Source organism: Epinephelus fuscoguttatus, linkage group LG12, assembly GCF_011397635.1.
Source record: "Epinephelus fuscoguttatus linkage group LG12, E.fuscoguttatus.final_Chr_v1".
Taxonomy (NCBI): Eukaryota; Metazoa; Chordata; class Actinopteri; order Perciformes; family Serranidae; genus Epinephelus; species Epinephelus fuscoguttatus.
The window spans coordinates 12,157,219-12,176,858 of NC_064763.1; the positions used below are offsets into that span (position 1 = coordinate 12,157,219).

Below are 19,640 nucleotides of genomic sequence, written 5' to 3' on the forward strand. Positions count from 1 at the left end.
TATTAAAACTAAATGTACTTCAAACAATGGCAGATGCACGGCTGTTTTTTTTTTTTTTTTTACCTTTTGGTTAATAGTATAATAGACTTTTTTAATAAGACACAGATGTGCTCTCAGGTTCTGAAATTTAGCACCAGTTGATTTAATGTGTATCAGTATTTGGTTGTACCAACATAATTCAGTGGGTACCCTTGAAAATGCCACGTTCAGTACCTGACCCTAATGATGATACACAAGCTTTATTCCGCAGGTTGAGTCTGCTTTGCCAGAGTCCACTTCGAAATGTTGTTATTTTATCTGTTTTGTAAAATAGGTGGACCCAGTATTGAACCCTGTGGGACACCGTATGAAATGTAGCTGTTGGTTAAACCATCAACAGACGTGTTGAGAACAAACACTAATCCATTATTCAATTTAATTCAAAATCTCTGAGATGAGTCCTGTATTTATGGAGCAGAGGAGTTCATACAGTGCTGTGTTTATTTGAGGCTGCAGTTTGTGCTGCTCTTGTACCTGATACTTTATTTTAAATAAATATATATTTTATGCTCTGAGATACACAGACTTTAAATTTAGGAAAAATTGGGCACTTTTATAAGATTGTTTTATTTTCCACTACTCCCTCATTTGCAAAAATAAACACTTGATTTTTTTCCAATGCAACAAAACTTGAGTGTCAAATTTCATACAGCTCCTCAAATACCTACATGTACAGTCACTGCCTCTGTACTGCTCAGTAGAGATATGGTATAGATAAGGTATTCTATGTGACGACTTCATTTGACTTTGTATCACCAGCGTTCCGCTGAGGTTTTGGAAGATGCGTTGCACTGGTTGGAGCGAACAGGAGAACCTGCGATCCGGCGTCGTATCCTGGATCTTGGCCATGCAAACATCCGCTTCACAGCTTTGCATGTAATCTTTACAGAGTGTAAGATACATTCACACTACAGTTCACACCTCTAAACCATTCAGTGACACACCTTTGTGCTTTCTTTTATAAACTCTCAAATTAAATTCCATATTTTACTGCGCAAAAATGTGCAATGTTTGATAAGCTGTGCTAACACTGAAGCCTAATGTTGATATAGGAGGAAAATGATTTCTAATCTCTGTTGGTGTTGAAGGTAAATTAATACACATTCCTCCTTTGCTTTCAATCAGTTGCTAAGTTTATTCAGGAAATGGGTACAAACTTGGAGAGGACGATGAAGTCACTAACGGCTCGACCATCTGACTATCAAGTAGAGGTAAGCCAACATGATGTGATATAACTCAATGTTTGCTTTAACAGGCACCTGCAGGTCTTTTCTGTAGCTCGATCTTATTTGTTTTTACGTGTTTGAGTGCACACACTGCTGCAGGGGACGGCAGCCTTTTTGATATAAAGTGCCATTTTTAATTTCTTGTTATCAGTGTGCCATGGCAACGTAACGTCAGTAGAGATGCCTCACTTTTGGACAGATCATCACAGCTTGAATATTTGATTTCATATTATGTTCATCCTAAAATGTTTGTCTTGTACTTGTGTGGGAATTAAAAATTTGTTTGTCTTGTTTTTCGTCCAGAAATGTGAAGAAATGAAGAAGAAAGGAAATGATAACTTCCAGAAAAAACAGTATGAAGAGGCCTTGAAGTTTTATTCAAAAGCTGTAAAATTTTAGTAAGTAAATATTTTAATGTTTTAGAAGTGAATTTTACCCAGACATTGAAGTTTTATTTTTTTTATGTGTTCTATTCGATATTCTACTGTGTACAGTAATGCTCTTAAATATTATGACCCTGTCTTTGTGACATTTAGATATTTCTGTTTATGTGGACACTGTCTTTTTAATTGATACAAGAAGGGGTTGGAAACACCTCTCAATATTATAAACAATTTAAACACAAGTTTCACAAAGACACTATTCAGTGCAGGGTGATTGTAGTAGATTGTATAGGTGTAACTAATAGACTGGAAAATCTGTGTAACTGAAATTAATTTTTTCTCCATCCAGTCCAGACAACCACATCATTTATGGAAACAGAGCTCTCTGTTATATCCGATGTAACAGATATCTGTAAGTACCACTTATTCATTCTGTTTGTGAATATTGTAAGTACCCAGTATCAGTAGAAAAGTTAGTGTCACCTCAAAAGATGCTGTGCTACAAGTCCCACAAAGGAGTGAACTGTGAGCTGTTGCAAGAAATGTGTTTTACTGATGGTGTTCACAAAGTTCGCTCGAGTTAGGAAATGTTTTAACCTAAAGTTGAATTTTTGATTTTTACAGAAAAGCGGTCGGTGATGGAAAACGTGCAACTCTGATTAAACCCCTCTGGGCAAAGGTACTTTATCTCTTTTATGATCCGGTTACAATAATGTAGGAATGATGGCACGCAACAGAGAAAATGATCCGACATTTATCTCACAGACATAAATAAATCACACACAAGACATAACATTTTGTGGGGTTTTTATTGTCTTTGCGGTTTATTGTTTCTTATCTGAACTTGACATGATGGAGTAACTGGACGTGTCTTAGTTCCCCTCTTAGCCCTCTCCATTGTCACGTTCCAGGGAGGAGGCGCCACAAGTCTGGGGTTTAGTTACTCTGTAACTGGCTCTCCTCCTGTAAATGTCAGTACAGATTTGCTGTTTACAATGCAGCATTATCATGGAAACAGTATGTTGTGTCCGTTGACATGTTGATCGTGAGTTTGTTGCGTCCTTTTGTCCTGAAGGTGTCCAGGGGAAAATCTCTGTTCATACCAAACATGTTCTCTTTTGTCCCTGGACTCCAGCTGTACTGTACATGTCAGTCAAAAAAACAGTTATGAAGTTATTAACATATGTTTTGTTTGCAGGGTCACTACCGCTACTGTGAGGCTCTGTTCTCTCTGGGAGAATACAAAATGGCCATTGAAGCTAACAAGCTAGCCCGGCTACTGTGTAAGGCTGACCCCGAGGGAACAAAAGACCTGGAGCAGCAACACCAGAAATTCATCGCTGAAATGCCGGAACCCAAAGGTATCTTCACTGCACTCATGTCGTGTTCACAACAGCACTGTAATTCACATTTTTGTAGTCCATCTCAAACAGTACAAGTGCCCGGAAATTGAGATTGTTGGGAGATTAAGAAAGTAATTTGTAACTGGTTTGAAAGTTTTGTAAGAATATGTCTTTTCCTCATGCATCCAAAACCCAACCCTTCAACACAAGATCCGCAGCCTGTCCCAAAACCGCAAATCCTATAATAACCACGCTCTGTTGAAGTTATTCAGTGAGGCGGCACGTTTTAAGTGATCATTTTGGGAAATTTTATACGTGTGAAACAGAGAGTTAAGGTGCCTTTTTGTAACACACCTGATCGAAGTGGTTTCAAATTCCAGGTGGCACAGAAGACAGAGCCGTCACACAAAGTCAGCAGTCACAGGATTAAAAGTGTTAAAACACTGAATTCAATTATAGTTATTTGTATTCTTTTTCAATATACTTATCATTCAACACACAAAATCCGACCTGCATGTTCTTAATAAGGAAAAAATTAATCAAGGCAAAATGCAAATACGAACCTGGCGCAGGACAAACTACACTTTATGCTGCGTCTATACTGCGTCTACTTCAAACTGAGGTGAATATCTTCAAAGATCAGATCGTGACGTAATCATTGCTTGTCATGGAAAGAACAACAAGTTAATCTCTAAGCAGGGTGAAGTCATCCTTCATAGTTTGTGCCTTCATAAATGAAACCTGTGTCTATGTGTTTTGCTTTCAGTTGTACATCCTAAGAAGACTCACAGTAAAAGGTCCGTGTGCGCTACTTCATTCACATTGTAGAAGCATGATTTAAAAAAGATGATAGACTTATGTATCATATGTTTTGTTTTTTAGACCGGACAGCATCAACAGAGCACATGCAGCTGTTAATAAGACTGATCCTCCACCACAGAATAAGGTCAGTAACTCTTTGTTTATGGTTCGTTTCCTCAGCAATAATTTAACAGGTGCCAACAATTTTAATCACAAACAATGGCTTTATCTGAAGTCTGATGTATTTCAGTGTTGATAATGAACTTGTGTGTTGACAGGTCTCGGAGGTTAAAGTGGAAAAGCAACCAGGTGAGTTTGTTTAAACACTTACTGACTGACCAGATTTTTTTCCCCCATTGATCAGTCGATTGGTAGGTAAAATTTCAGTCGACCAAGATTTTCATTGGTTGACTACAACCCTACTTTCCACAAGTGTCATATTATATTAATATTTGTTATACAGTTTAAATTGTCGACAACTGAGAAGCTCATTAATGTGTGTCGGCAGCTTGATAGTACTCAACAGAAATGCCAAAGATTGATCGGTTGCAGCTTCTTAGATGTGGGGGTTTTCTGCAGTTCTGTGTTTGATATTATTGTGAATTGAATCTTTGGGTTGTTGGTCTGACAAAATAAGGCGTATAAAAATGCTACTTTTGGAAACCATGATGGGCATATTTCATTATGACCCGTCATGAAAATAATTATTAACTAGTCCATACCCATTGGTAACTTTGTCACCTTCTACTTATGCCAATCCTCAATGCCTATGTGCAGTTTCACATAGATTGACCACGTCAGTGAGTAGAAAAACGTGGGACAGACAGAATGACTGACAGACAGAATGACACACTCACAGTTTCCGTGATTATGTACAGCATACCATACCATGACTGAGTCATACCAAAAATTAGAAGAAAAAAAAAAACATTCAGCCACAGGGGGAGCCACAGCGATCAGTCGCATTTTAGCCATTTTTAAGCATTTTTCTGTTGTTATAGCGCCACCCAGTTGCCAATTAGAGTTAAATTTCTCCAGTCACCTTGAGGCGTCCTGTTCTACATATCTACCAAGTTTAGTAAAAATCGATACAGCGGTTAGGCCTAGTTAAGAAATTAGCTCTGTAGCACCCCATTTTGTTTGATGGGGTCAATAATGGAGGGGTCCCCTCAGATTATGTGTGGTCACATGCCTACAAAGTTGTGTGGTGATCGGTGAAACCCTTGAGATGTTATACACCTTTATGGGATGAGCCACGCCCTCTGCAATATTCATTGCCTTATAGAATATCAGTTTTAGTAAGTTTTCCAACTTTTGCCAAGAGGGAACTTTAGATATTGGTTCCTAGATTATGTTCACCCAGTTTCATGCAGATCGGTCAAACTTCCTAGGAAGAGATCGATTTTAAGTGTTTTTCAAAAAATTCAAAATAGCGGAAAATCGATATAACCGGAAGTTATGGGTTCTTAGGCAAATTTGTTCCTCATGAGGAGAGGCATTTCTGTGCAAAGTTCCATGTCTCTACGACATATGGGGCATGAGATATGCACATTCAAAGTTTGCAATTTTAATCGGATGCTATAGCCCCCCCCCCCCCACACACACACACACACACACACACACAGACACACCCACAGACAGAGTTTTCATCGTTATATAGTAAGACTGCAGCCATACATATTTAGTTTGTTGTCTTATGTTGTTTTTATTTTTTTTAATTTTATATACTCTATTAACAAAAATAATGTTATGTTTATGATGTTTCTAATATTCATGTGGATATTTTCTCTCTCTCCAGTAAAAAATGCGCAGTCAGAGGGCAGCACAAAAAACTCTAAACCATCAAAGAGGTCAGTGGAAGTACTTTGCTAATATCAGTGTTTTTATAATTGTCTTTGGTTTCACTAGAGAGGACTCCTATTCTAACTTTGTGCCTCAGCTCACTGAGAGAGACAGATTCATTGATGAGGTGGGAGTACTACTAAGTTACCAAAAATGAAGTGGGTATACTCTCCTATATATTCCAATAGACAGAGCTATTGGCTGATGGGTGGGTATACTGTAAACAGACAGAAAAATAGGTGGGTACACCGGGTATACCTGCGTATACCTTTCACTGCACCATTGGTGATGAGCTTGTTTACCATCTGTATGTAAAAACAATTAGCTCCGCCTGCGTAGCTCCTACTTGGTGCATGTCTACAAATATTGCCATCGTGAGGCAAATGAAAAAAATACATCACTTGATTAATTAATATTATATTAATCATTTAGTATATACAGTCAGGACAATGATACAGTTGTCGTCATTTTGGCTCTGTACACCACCACAATGGGTTTTAAATGAAACAATGAATACCTGCTTAAAGTGCAGACTCTCAGCTTTCATTTAAGGCCTTTTTTTCAAAAATGTAGTATGAACCATGTAGGAATGACAACCATTTCTTCACACAGTCCCCCAACTTTAAGGGCTCATAAGTATTTGGACAAACTAACATAATCATCAATTAAACAGTCAGTTTTAATACTTGGTTGCAAATCCTTTACAGTCAATGACTGCCTGAAGTGTTGCACACATAGACATCACCAGATGCTGGGTTTCTTCCCTGGTGATGCTCTGCCAGCCCTTTACTGCAGCCGTCTGCACTTCCTGCTTGTGATTTGGGTGTTTTGCCCTCAGTTTTGGCTTCAGCAAGAGAAACACATGCTCAGTTGGATTCAGGTCAGATGATATGACTTGGCCATTGCAGAGCATTCCACTTCTTTGCCTTAAAAATGTCTTTGGTTGCTTTTGCAGTATGCTTCAGGTCATTGTCCAACTGCACTGTGAAGCATCGTCCAATGAGTTTTGAAGCATTTGGTTGAATCTGAGCAGATAATGGTGCCCCAAACACTTCAGCTTTCATCCTGCTGCTCTTGTAAGCAAGACAAGACTTCACTAGAATAAATACAGAGGGTTTATCACAAGATGCAAACCATTGGTTAGCCTTGAAAATGGAAGGCCAGATTAGAGTTTGTCAAAAACCATCTAAAAAGCCTGTACAGTTGTGGAACAGCATACTATGGACAGATAAAACAAAGATCAACTACCAGAATGATGGGAAGACAAGAGAAGGAAGAAGGGAAGGAACTGCTCATGATCCAAAGCACACCACCTCATCAGTGAAGCATGGTGGAGGTACTGTTATGTCATGGCCATGTATGGCTGCCAGTGGAACTGGTTCTCTTGTATTTATTGATGATGTGACTGCTGACAAGAGCAGCAGGATGAAAGCTGAAGTGTTTGGGGCTACATTATTTGCTCAGATTCAACCAAATGCTTCAAAACTCATTGGACGATGCTTCACAGTGCAGTTGGACAATGACCTGAAGCATACTGCAAAAGCAACCAAAGACATTTTTAAGGCAAAGAAGTGGAATGCTCTGCAATGGCCAAGTCATATCATCTGACCTGAATCCAATTGAGCATGCGTTTCTCTTACTGAAGCCAAAACTGAGGGCAAAACACCCAAATCACAAGCAGGAAGTGCAGACGGCTGCAGTAAAGGGCTGGCAGAGCATCACCAGGGAAGAAACCCAGCATCTGGTGATGTCTATGTGTGCAACACTTCAGGCAGTCATTGACTGTAAAGGATTTGCAACCAAGTATTAAAACTGACTGTTTAATTGATGATTATGTTAGTTTGTCCAAATACTTATGAGCCCTTAAAGTTGGGGGACTGTGTGAAGAAATGGTTGTCATTCCTACATGGTTCATACTACATTTTTGAAAAAAAGGCCTTAAATGAAAGCTGAGAGTCTGCACTTTAAGCAGGTATTCATTGTTTCATTTAAAACCTATTGTGGTGGTGTACAGAGCCAAAATGATGACAACTGTATCATTGTCAAAATAATTATGGACCTGACTGTATATAGTATATACTGACGTAAAGGCATTCTCCATTTAATCAGGCTGTATATCTGCTCGCTGATTGAAAATGTTGTGCTTCCAGTGAACTTTCTTCAAAGAATGGGAAAGGAGAGTCCAGCACCACAGCAAAGAAGAAATCAAAGACCAAAAATCCATATGAAGAAGAGGTAAGGCTATGATTATAAATCATGTTGCAAGCTCTGCTTCAGTCATTTGACCAGTATGTTGCGTCTGTCCTCAGCCGTGAGTGTGATTTTAAGACTTATAAAGCTTCTCCAGTACAGTGTGTGTCAAAAGAAACCTCTGTTGGCACATTTAGCCTCACAGATTATCAAGCACCGACTCAGTGATGCCGCTCTTTGTCCTATAATGCAGAAAGATCTTATCAATCTCTGGCACACTTGCTGGATGGGAATATACTCTGTTTTTATCATATTTCAACTTTTTAGCATGTCAGCAATAATCTTCATATATAAAGCACTTTTCAAAGCAGAGTTACAAAGTGCTTTACGAGGCAACAAATAACACAGACATGAAAACAACAGCTTCTAAAAGAACTGATAAAAATACTTTGGTTTATAAAAACGGAGGAAATAAAAGACTGTTTAAATGATCTTGAAAATCAGGAAAGGCTCTCTAATAAAAGTTTTAAGGGGGGAGGTCACTGACTCATCTGACCTGATTTCCTTGGGTAGATTGTTCCAGAGTCTCGGGGCTCTGACAGCAAACACTCTGTCCCCCTTAAGTTTTCAGCTGGGCCTCTGGAACAGACAAAAGACCTCTGCCTGAGGACCTCAAAGTACGTCCTGCCGTGTATGGCACGAAGAGGTCAGAGATATAGCTTGGAGAGAAACCATGAAGACCCTATGGCTCCGATCACACAGAAAATGTTTTGGAGGTTACAAAATGCTTGGCGCGCCACACTGCCTTTTTTTTCTTCTTCTTTTAGATTAAATGTCACTAGTAAAAACAAAACACTTGCTACGCCATTTTATTGTTGCCAGGCAACCACCCCATCACGTCCTTACACTAACCTTCCTGTGTAACCAGTTTACTAATTTTATTTTGTTTGGTTGTTTTTCTCACAGTAATCTGTGTGTAGTTGCTGACATGTTGAGGCAGAGGGTACTGTCTGTAGCTCTGGTTGAGGGTGAGAGGCTGTCAGCAGAGAAACAGAGATCTGTGTGGGTACATGAGACCCTAAAAAAGAGGGTGGATCATGGAGAGTACGACCAGTTGGTCCAGGAGCTTCTCCTCCATGATGCCCAATATTTTAGGATGACTTAGTGGTAGTTTGACAACCTGTTGTCTATTGTCGGGCCGTATAGCTCTGGGTATCCAGCAAACGCTACCACCAGTTTACCAACTGTAAACTTGTTGTTGTGACCACCACAGAAGGCCCACCTCTCAAATCATCTGATTGGATAATGGGAAAAAAGATGACGAGAAAAGAAATGACGTGGGGTGCTTTTCCACTCTGTGAGTTTTCAACTCGAGGAGTTCAGAGCGCTCTGGCAAAAAACCCAGGCGCCTAGAGCACTGAATCATGTGGCAGTCGCAATGTAAAAACAGCGAACAAAAAGTTTCACTCTCATTAAAAACAATTACAAAAAGCTGCACAAAGCCTAAAGCTGCTAAAATGCTCTCTGTGTGATGAGGGCCTTAAAAGTTATCAGTAAAATGTTAAAATCTATTCTAAAAGGCACTGGGATGAGTGTGAAGAGGCTAACACCGGAGTGATGTGATCAGAAGAACAAAAATCATAGCTCTACAGTCGTACCATCTAAAGCTGTATTCAGTGGAATAACCAGCCTGCTCTGTGATGTGTTTTATCTTTTCAGATTGAGAAGGTGGATGATAAATCAGTTTTGTGTAAACACTTACGATCGATGGTGCAGGACGCACACTCTGCTCTGACTGACCTCCGCAGCCGCAACGCTGAGCAAGCCTTCAGCCAGGCACTGGTCTTAGTGGACACCAGTACACCAAAGGTAATTATAACACTGATGTGCAAAACAGTAACAAAGCTAAAGACTTTTGTGCCTAAATTCAGTTTTGCAGAATAAAAAAGTTTTGCACATGACATCTGCCTACATTAGGTGCACTATAACTTTTTCATGATGTACATGTATGAACTACTACTTCTTTTGCAATATTTTCACAACATCATGTGCAAACTGCATTTTTCCACCAATTTGATTCATTTTTGGTGTTGTTCTTATCTTACTTCTGTTGTTACTCTAGTAGGCACTGCTTTTTGCTCCTTAAATATGTATATCTTGTATATTTTGCCTAATACTTAATGCTCCGTAGTTTTGAAAACTGGGCCTAGTGTTTGACCTTGACCCAGGGAACCCACTAGGTGTTCTGGTTGCTGCTGGTTGGTGAACGTTAATTGTTACTGTAATTGAAACATTCTCTGGCACAAGAATTTTCTTCAGGATAAATACAGTTATATTGAATTGAATTGAATTGAATTGAATTGAATGGTGGGACTCTTAAGTTTGTCCACAAATGTAAATTAAGCTTTCAGAACAACACATATGAACCTTTAGCTGCAGATTTATGATGCTGTGTATTCACATTTGTCCTCTCTGCACTACCCAGACGACAATACTATTATTAAAAATTTGTTTATTTCCAGCTGGGGAGCTTTTTGTTGTTAGTCACCCTCTTTCTCGCCCTCCATGTTACCTGTCAGACTCCACCATCAACTGTCAAAAACAGGGAAAAAAAAATCCCCAAATCTTGTGAAAAAAACCTGTGAATTATTTCACTTTTGCTGTGAATCATTTGGGAATAAAGTTCCTGTTCTCTTAACACACACCTACTCAGATGATCTGCTGAAGTTTAAGAACCACATCAGAGCTTACATAAGAATGATCAGTTTTCTTTTTGCTTTCTCAGGAACTTGGACTCTCTACAGTGGATGTGCTGTTGCTGCTGTACGGCCGCGCATCAGCCCTGACAGAAATCGGCCAGCCTGAGGTAACTCATGGATACGTGTCGGCCCCTTAGCCCTAAATGTCATTTACATATATATATGGTGCTTTTTCTGTCAGGCTAAGCTCAAATAAAGATTTAAACCCTGCATATTTACGGTCCTAGAGTTCTGTTTACTTGTGTTAAACTTAGTTTGTTGCTTCAAGTCAATCTGGTTAAAAATGGACAGCATAATGTAAATGATATGTAACATAAAGAACTGTAAGTGAATCTCGTGTGTTGCATTGTTAAACAGGAACTTGGAGAAGCACAGAGAGTTCTGGAGAAGATCAAATCATTTGAGGAGAGGACGTTTCAGTGTCTGGTTTACTACGCCGTCGGCAGAGTGTATCTCAAAGAAAACAGGTACGATGGCTTCTACTCTCTGTCTGCTGTGTCTGTGTTATTGAGTCACTTTTTTGCTGTTTCAAACATGCGCGTCTCCTCTGCGTCTTCTTCTTCGGACAGATTTGCAGTTGCTCTGGAGCAGTTTTCAGATTCTCTGCAGACGGTCAAGAATCAAATAACTCCGGGTAAACTCACCTGGCCTTTAACAAAAGAGGTTGTTAAAGAAACACAGCCAGACTATTTCAAGGTAAGTTGACACTGTAGATTTGTGTTTTTGTCGGTTTAGTTGCATGTGAGTGCCTTTAAAAACTATTTACACCCCGTCTGCCAACCGTACAGAATGTAATCAGATTGTTTAAACACTGATTAACAGACTTAAAGATGTAGTAAAAACAAAAATCTATGAATTCAGCTAAATTGCAAATATAATTTTCACCCCATTTCTATTTAGTGTTCAATGTCCTGCTTTATTTATTTTAATTTTGTACAATAAAATGCAGTTGTTGATTATACTAATTCTTTGCTTACATTTTCTTTGTCTTTATTTATTTTTTTAAAGGAAATTCTGGAGAGTGCTATAGAGTTATGCAAATTTCCTCCTATTCCTGACGCCATGTGTCGACTCGAGAAATGCCTCGGCCCTTTGAAAGCTGAAATCTACTTCACGGACCCAGATTTTAAGGTGAATGGCAGCCGTGAACAACAGCCTCAGTTTAGATAGTCATGAAATGAAACTATCAAGGTTTAATAACAGTGTATATGTGTCTTTTATGCAGGGCTTCATTCAGATATGCTGCTGTCAGAAGTGCGTCATTGAATACCACATCGCCTGCTGGAAGACCCTCAAGACGTCGTGCTTCTCTGAAAAGAATGAAAAGGTACATTTTCCTTGTATTTAATCACAATGAAGTTAAAAGCCGCAGCTGTTGCTGTTTCCACCTCCTTCCAGTCTAAGATAATATTTTTGCGTTGCAGGATTTCCTTCGTGAGTCATGTCTGACTCCAGACTGTGTCGGCCAGATCTGTGTCATTAAAATCTTTGGTCCGACAGGCCTGGTGAAGTGCAAGGTGAGATGATTTGATGATGAAGTGTGATCACTGTGCTGATGTATCATAGGATCAGTGCTGACCTGAGTCCTTTCTCTCCTCAGTTTGAAGCTGACATCACCAAACAACCAACTCCAAAGAAACCCAAAATAAATCAGGCATGTACGAGGTGAGTCGAGAACAGATCACACCGCTGACAGCGTGTAAATCATAAACATGTTGTTTATATCGGGGACAGAGAAACATGTATTGATTCTAATGAGTGGCTGCTAGATGTTGAATCACTACATGCTCAACAGAAGTGTTGATCGTTGAGTTGTGATGGCGATATGAAGCGAATCTGGAAAATATTGAAATCAGTCCCTGTTGAACTACACACAGACACAAAACTTTGACACAACTGGTTTGGCTGCTGTTGTTTTCCATTACATCATCATTATGTGATCACACACACAATCACAAATGCTTTTATCTTCACTATCATTTTGTTGCAGACACAAAATTAGGACAATAGGCATTAGTGCAATGTTTGTTTGTATGCATGTCTTTAATGAACATAGTCTAAAGGAAGCCATTTTGATCTGTTACTGTGCGCTCACAGTAGAGTTGGGTTGATTTCCAGTTTGTCCCACGTATGAGCTTAAAACCAGTTTGATTTAATGCCAAACGGCCGACCCGCTAATAGCCAATATCCGTAACCTGTGCTGACAACTTTGGGGTGCTAAATCCAACTTGTATTGCTTAAGTAATCAGGGATGGGAATCTGGAACCCGTTCCAGTTGAGAAACGATAGCAAATTGGAATCATATGCTTATCAATTCCTTTTTTGAATGCTGGCATGTCTTTCTGAAAATTGCTCATTGTTTTCACTGCTGGAAACAAGAAGGATTCTTGGCGGAGAGGAGGAAAGGGTCCATGTCTTTATTTCTGCTCTGTTTATACAGTGTAGACTGTGTTCAGAATCAGTAAGTGAATGGATAAAGAATTGGATTGATTATAGATACCAATGCCATTCTCGAAGTCTTTTTGATAGACATCCCGACATTTGACCTTATTCTTTTTTCACCAGATTGGAATCAAAACTCGATTACAACAAGAGTTGATAAGTAGAATTGGAATTGTATTCAGAATCGATAAAATTCCAGGCATGAAGTTTTTCTGTAGGCCAACGCAGAAGTTAGCATCGCACTGGTTCCCTCATCAAAAAGCCTGTGGTATTTTCCCATTGGATTGTGGATTATTGCAGAAAATAAGCTCTGTGGTAAACAAACGTCTATTATGAAGTCTTTACAAATGAACACCGCCATAGGCTTCATGATTATTGAACCCTAAATGCAATCACCAGAAGTAAAACGCCAATATTAGTCTATAAACAGACTCCACCATAACAAGACTGTAAAGCTGTGTTCGATGCAGCTCGGCATGATGACGCTCTGTAGTCCCATTTAGCCACTTATTAGCAACCATTGTTTTTGAATTACATAGAAGCTTCAGAGTTTTACGAGTGGGTTATTTACTGACATATTTTAGTCGTAGAACAAAACGTTAAAGTCTCTTAGGCTTGTGCTAACCACATACCTAATTTCAGACATCTAACCAAAAACCCACTGGCTTTGAGACAAGGGAACCGGGAGTGGTGAAATGCTAACTCATTTCCAGGTTTAAGAACTCATTCCTTGCGGACTCTGTTGACACTACAGTGATGAAGCCAGGGTAGAGGCACTGAATTAACTGCCTTTCTCTCTTTTATTTATTTTCAGTCAGAAGAAGTTAAAATCGAAGGAGGAGCACAAGCTCAAGAGGAAGCAGCATAAACAGTCGTTTCAAGAAAAGCAGGCTATCAACGATGATATTCTGCAGCAGAAAGAAGACTCAGCAACACAGAGTCAACAGAAAGGTACTGCTCCTAACATTGTCAACAAATGTTTCTCTCATTTTTTTGTAAATGTGGAGCAGAGTCTTGTTAACAGTGAGGAGATGCTAAAGTCTAGGGCTTGGTATCACCAGTAATTTCTTGAATCGATTTGATTTCAATTCTGTTAGATATCGATTGGGGATATTTAAGTTACAGTGTCAAGTTTTGCTGGACTGGGAAAGAGATTCTCAGAGAGCTAATACTGTAAATTTACTGTACTGTAAAATGATTTGCCTCAAGGCTTTTTAGTAATGGTTTCATCGCCAATGTTAACTTTATTTTAGCCAAACAAGTGTGATCAGGAGGGCAGCACGGTGGTGTGGTGATTAGCACTCTCGCCTCACAGCAAGAGGGTTGCCGGTTCGATCCCGGGCGTGGGAGCCCTTCTGTGCGGAGTTTGCATGTTCTCCCCGTGTCAGCGTGGGTTCTCTCCGGGCACTCCGGCTTCCTCCCACAGTCCAAAGACATGCAGATTGGGGACTAGGTTAATTGGTAACTCTAAATTGTCCGTAGGTGTGAATGTGAGCGTGAATGGTTGTTTGTCTCTATGTGTCAGCCCTGCGATAGTCTGGCGACCTGTCCAGGGTGTACCCTGCCTCTCACCCGATGTCAGCTGGGATAGGCTCCAGCCCCCCCGCAACCCTCAAGAGGATGAAGCGGTTAGAAGATGAATGAATGACTGAAGTGTGATCAGTCACTCTTTGTTCCCACTGTGTTCTCAGCCTGGTTGCTGTACAGGGATCGAGTTCTTCTGCAGATCAGCCAGAACATGGAGCTGCTGAGAGAGGAGAAGGGCCTACACGTGTCAGCCCTGATCGGGAGTCTGAAGCCGTGGCTGGAGCTGGACGCGTCGAGGGGGAACCAGGTAGCCATGAAGATACTGAACTGGCAGCAGGAGCCGCTGGAGACTCTAAGTCAGGCTGTTGAGCTGCTTCTAGAGAGGAAGAACCGGGTTTGGGCTCGTGTTCTGATCCAAGTACTCAGTAGCTGTCTGGATATAAATCCTAAACTCAACAACTGGGCGTGCCAGCTCAACAGTGCAGGTCAGTGTTTCTCATGTCACTCTGAAATATGTGAGTTCTCAGAGATCAAGTGATTAAAGGACGTGTGACACAAAACATGGAAGGAACATTGTGGAAGTGGGACGCAGTGGGGGTGTGTCACTGAAGTGTTTGTCCAGTGTTCAACAATTTGGAATCGGCGTACAGTGATATTATTGTTCTTTCCTTCAACCATGCATATTTTAACAGAGATAAAAACGGTATAATCCAATTTTAATGTTTTGGCTGATCAGTGTTTATTTGAACTCTGCAGTCATTTAAAAACTGTGACCTTTAACATCAGTGCCATGTTGTGAAGTCTGACCAGCTACCTGCTGCTTGCTTCAGGTCTGAATGCTGCCAGATCCTTCATCGAGCGTTATGGGGAGCACTTGGAGCAGCTGGATCTGGCTTTTCTGCTCAACTTTGGACCGTTGCAGGACGTCATTATAGAGAAACTCGGCACTAGGCCGGAGCTTTTTTCAAGCATTGGCTTGTCTGTGACTGAATACCTAAAACAAGCCTCACCACATGACACGAGACTCTTTATCTGGACTCTGGAGGAGCACAGGGATGAGTATGTCTCCTGCCACCCTATACTGGATGAGTATTTTGATATGATGGGTACGTACATTTACCTTGAGTAACATTTGATTTGAAGGCATTTATTTGTTGCTCATGATTGATGTCCAGTTTTTTATTTTTCAGATGGGCATTGTTCAGTCTTAAAAAAGTCTGATGAAAATCAAAGTGTAAGTCATCAGGAACTTCAGAGCATTTTGTTTGTTTGTTTGTTTAACATTTGATTGAACTTGTTAGCCACATGAGGTAAAATTTAAAGCAGTAGTTGGACATTTTGGGGAACACACTTGTTTGCTTTCTTGCCAAATGTTAGATCTGATGATCAATGCAGGTCTGTGTTGTAAATATAAAGCGACTGCCAGCAGCCAGTAGCTTAGCATTGAGACTGGAAACAACTTGAAATGGCCAGCACAGAGCATCAGCAGCTCCTCATGAATCTAATAAAGCATAAATTCAGGTCCTAAATAGTCAAAATATAATTTACAAAGGTCTTGAAGATTTTTTCTTGCCTGCCATAGACTTAAACATGAGTTATACATGTTTCTTTTGTGATCACACGCAGTCAGGAAGCGCAAGTGCCAGTTTTAAGATATAGATATTTTATTTTGTTTTCAATTTTAATAACAAAAATGTATCGGACTGGAAAAAAGAAACGGTCAGAGAGCAGTGGCATCTCATAAAGGCATACACATTGCATGGGAAATCACTGTATAGAGATCACAGAGCCTGGATAAGAAGCACAGGTCAGGGGAACACAACCAATCTATAGTGCCAAGAATATCTTCAATAAATAATCTCTCAGTCAGTTAATCAATCGGTCAATAGTCTGGGTCCACAGCTAGTAGAAGTATTGTGGTACTGACTGGAGCAAACATCGTATACACAGTGGTAGTTATAGTTGTAATGCTACTAATAGAAGGAGCAGTAGTACTGCAGTAGTATCAGTGGTGGTAGTACTACTTGTAATAGCTGCAGTAGTAACATTAGCACTAACTATAGCACCGCCAGTAATAGTAGCAGGAGCACTAGTAGGGTTACTGACAAAAAATATGATATGAATATTAACTACAAAAATGTAGTTAATAATAACCAATTATTGTTACTACGCATATGACTGTGACAAATTTATTAAATTGCATTTTATGCAGGTATCTAATAGAGGTGTAAATCACAGTTTTCATAACAGTATGATATTATATTGATTCTTTGGACAACTATACAATATTTGCCGGTATTACAAAGTCTGCCATGATACCATTTTGACTGATGCAATCCAGAGCCCTGCGATCAGTATGAGATGACATATGATCATTTAACACAGTCTGTTACAGGAGACACAATACGATATATTTTATTGTCCCATTAGGAAATTCGTCTTGAACTAAGGAGCTGCACAAGTATTGCGGCCCTAATAGTAATAATCCAGAGAAATTAAGCATACACCATAAAAACATTAAAAAAAACGTAACAGTACTGCACATCAGCCATTCGTGTATTGCACATAATAGAGCACCAAAAGCAAAGCACAGCACAACCCCTAAACGTCAAGTGACATTATTTCAGTTCTTGATTGAGGTTGCCACAAATTAATTTTTAAAATGATTCAGTTTACATTTGGGCATCCTGTATCATCTGCCGTAAGGTAAACGCTCGTACTCAGTGTGGAGAATGTGGGAAGAGTCGGACAGTTTTCTCTGTGCTTGTCTGAGAACAGACTGCTCAGACATTGTCTGGATTGGTGCTCCTTCCTCCCCATGACCTTCATGGCTGTCTGAACCAGAGACCCTTCTAAAAGAAATGTTCTCATTTTAACCCAAACCATCTTCTGTTTCCTAAACTTCAGGGTTATCTGACTCAAAGTCCTGAAGGCAAACTTCTCCAAACAGCCACAAAAACAACAAGATCATTAAACAAAAGTATTAAATTCAGCTCAGTAATAACTGTCGAGGTTCACAGACAAATAATTGTTTTTTTGCTAATCACCCATTATTAGCTTTAGCATGTTTACACTGCATAAATTAGCCTAGCAGTTAGTGGACTTTTTCCCCTCTACTTATAACTTTTTAGATTACACATATTACTTGTACTTTTCATGACTCTGTCAGGTTAAGTCACTGCATCTGGTGACAGAACAGCTCGGCTGAATTTCAGCCTGCATACACATGTTTTCAGCTGAACATTGTTAAAACAGGGCAGCTAATGTTGCTGCAAGAATATAGTGGGCCAAGATGTCCGTCCAGGCAGGTACATCACGTCTTATCTCGTGACAGCATTGTTCACATACAGCATGTGCGCTGTCTGTTGACCCGTATTTTCTCCAAAATTGAAAATATTTCCACTCTGCTGATTTATTCCAGACTAGATAAACGTTATCCTCGTCATCTTTCTGCTGCTCGTCATCTGCCTGCTGCTGTTTGACAGTCACACAGTATTTAGAAATAAAGGCATAACCTAAAGATGATGATATGGATCGATGTTTTCACTTTGCATTGATGATATTAGATCATAGATCATTGAATAGATCTATCGAGCCAGATCAGTGGATCATTACACCCCCAGTATCTAAAGGTCTTAAAAAGAAACTCAGTGTTTTTCCACACGTCAGTTTATGTGTGGCGGCCCACCACGATATCAGCATCCACCACCATATATCGATTTTCCATTTTTGGAGCTAAAGTGCACTGTTGGAATATACTGAGTGGTGCAGGAATGAGTCCTGAACCCTGGAAGTGTGTTAGCATTTTCGTACTCCCTGTTCCCTCATCTCCAAGTCAGTGGGTTGTTGATTAAAAACCCCACTGTGAATTTTTAAGCTTTTCATGGAAAGCATTTCTTAAAAACAGTTGTTAACAAGAAGCTAAATAAGACAACAGAACATCATCATGCAGATTATGGCGTTACAGCCTCGTCTGTTATGGTGACGTTAAGTCATGTGACTGTGGTTTTCATTTATAGCCTCACCTTAGCTTTTCACTTCTGGCGAGTGCATTTAGGCTTCTCTGGGCAGAGACTGAGCAGCAGAACGTCCGGCTCAATGAAAATGAAACATAATTGTTCATTAATTCACATAGAAGTAGAACTCTCTGTTTCTGAGAGCCACAGCGCTCTCGTTTGAGTGTCTCTCAATTTTCCAACCTTGTTTAGATGAAACTCATTTGCCTCTGCAGCAGCTGCTCATCTAATCTAATCTAATGTAATCTATCAGTGTGATCTGATAAGCTCTGATTGATCCGACCACAAACTGATCGACTGATCAGTTACCCACCCCGCGACTCAAACTCCACAATCTGCTGCTGAGGGCAAAAAGTTCCACCTGCACTGCGTTCACCCCAGACTGCAGAGACACAGAATGGTCACAAAGACACACACACGAAAAAAATCTGAAACTTTGCTGAATAGTCACGAGTGACAAACAGTCAGGCACATAAGTGTATTCCCCAAAAGGTAAAACTCCTCCCTTTTAACATGTTTGAACCCGGTGGATGTGTCTGATCCCTCATTCAGTTTGTTTTAATTTCAGAATTCTCCTATGAAGAGTCGAGGCCGGAAAAAGAAACAGAAGGAGCCAAAGGTCAGAAGACGTCCGATTGTCGCTTGTAAAGATAATAATAAATATCTTTGTAACGTCACTCTTAAGTGTTTCCTCTCCTCTTCTTCTCAGGGTGTTATTGTTTTGTCTGGGATGAGAGGTCCAACTCCAAGAGATGAATGGGACCAAGACTTTTTTGAAGATGATTCTTTGTAAGTTGGGTCCGCCACATTGGACACGCAGATTTTATTTATCGCAGTAATTATAGCAGTAACATTGATGTTTGGTGTCGACAGATCATTCCTTCACCCTGGTGATCCGTTCAGTGTACCGAGTCACCTTCGAGAGCAAGTGGCTGATTTTGAGGACCAGTACAACAACACCAGACACAGAAGTCACTATAAAAAGATTTTGGACAACAACCCCGACCCAACAAAAGAAAGTTTGTATGAGTAAGTGCAAGCTGCAGTGCATTTAACCAAGAACTAAACTTAA

At 40.0% G+C, this 19,640-nt stretch overlaps 1 protein-coding gene across 9 annotated transcripts in view; it reads left to right on the top strand.

Annotated features, from left to right (window-relative positions):
* The window catches only part of LOC125898834 (E3 ubiquitin-protein ligase TTC3-like), a 54,666-nt gene that overhangs the window by 22,323 nt on the left and 12,703 nt on the right, over positions 1 to 19,640 (top strand). Inside the window, exons 6-31 of one of the 9 annotated variants that reach the window (XM_049592800.1) lie at positions 799 to 931; positions 1,165 to 1,250; positions 1,569 to 1,663; positions 1,998 to 2,060; positions 2,273 to 2,327; positions 2,847 to 3,009; positions 3,758 to 3,788; positions 3,874 to 3,937; positions 4,071 to 4,101; positions 5,591 to 5,642; positions 7,785 to 7,869; positions 9,544 to 9,693; positions 10,610 to 10,690; positions 10,941 to 11,050; positions 11,153 to 11,279; positions 11,592 to 11,714; positions 11,809 to 11,910; positions 12,008 to 12,100; positions 12,184 to 12,248; positions 13,840 to 13,976; positions 14,717 to 15,037; positions 15,383 to 15,658; positions 15,743 to 15,786; positions 19,137 to 19,187; positions 19,278 to 19,357; positions 19,442 to 19,597. In XM_049592800.1, the coding sequence (XP_049448757.1) occupies positions 799 to 931; positions 1,165 to 1,250; positions 1,569 to 1,663; positions 1,998 to 2,060; positions 2,273 to 2,327; positions 2,847 to 3,009; positions 3,758 to 3,788; positions 3,874 to 3,937; positions 4,071 to 4,101; positions 5,591 to 5,642; positions 7,785 to 7,869; positions 9,544 to 9,693; positions 10,610 to 10,690; positions 10,941 to 11,050; positions 11,153 to 11,279; positions 11,592 to 11,714; positions 11,809 to 11,910; positions 12,008 to 12,100; positions 12,184 to 12,248; positions 13,840 to 13,976; positions 14,717 to 15,037; positions 15,383 to 15,658; positions 15,743 to 15,786; positions 19,137 to 19,187; positions 19,278 to 19,357; positions 19,442 to 19,597 (2,774 nt within the window). The remainder of the gene's footprint in view (positions 1 to 798; positions 932 to 1,164; positions 1,251 to 1,568; positions 1,664 to 1,997; positions 2,061 to 2,272; positions 2,328 to 2,846; positions 3,010 to 3,757; positions 3,789 to 3,873; positions 3,938 to 4,070; positions 4,102 to 5,590; positions 5,643 to 7,784; positions 7,870 to 9,543; positions 9,694 to 10,609; positions 10,691 to 10,940; positions 11,051 to 11,152; positions 11,280 to 11,591; positions 11,715 to 11,808; positions 11,911 to 12,007; positions 12,101 to 12,183; positions 12,249 to 13,839; positions 13,977 to 14,716; positions 15,038 to 15,382; positions 15,659 to 15,742; positions 15,787 to 19,136; positions 19,188 to 19,277; positions 19,358 to 19,441; positions 19,598 to 19,640) is intronic. The other 8 variants (XM_049592799.1, XM_049592798.1, XM_049592793.1 and 5 more) reach the window with 8 other exon arrangements.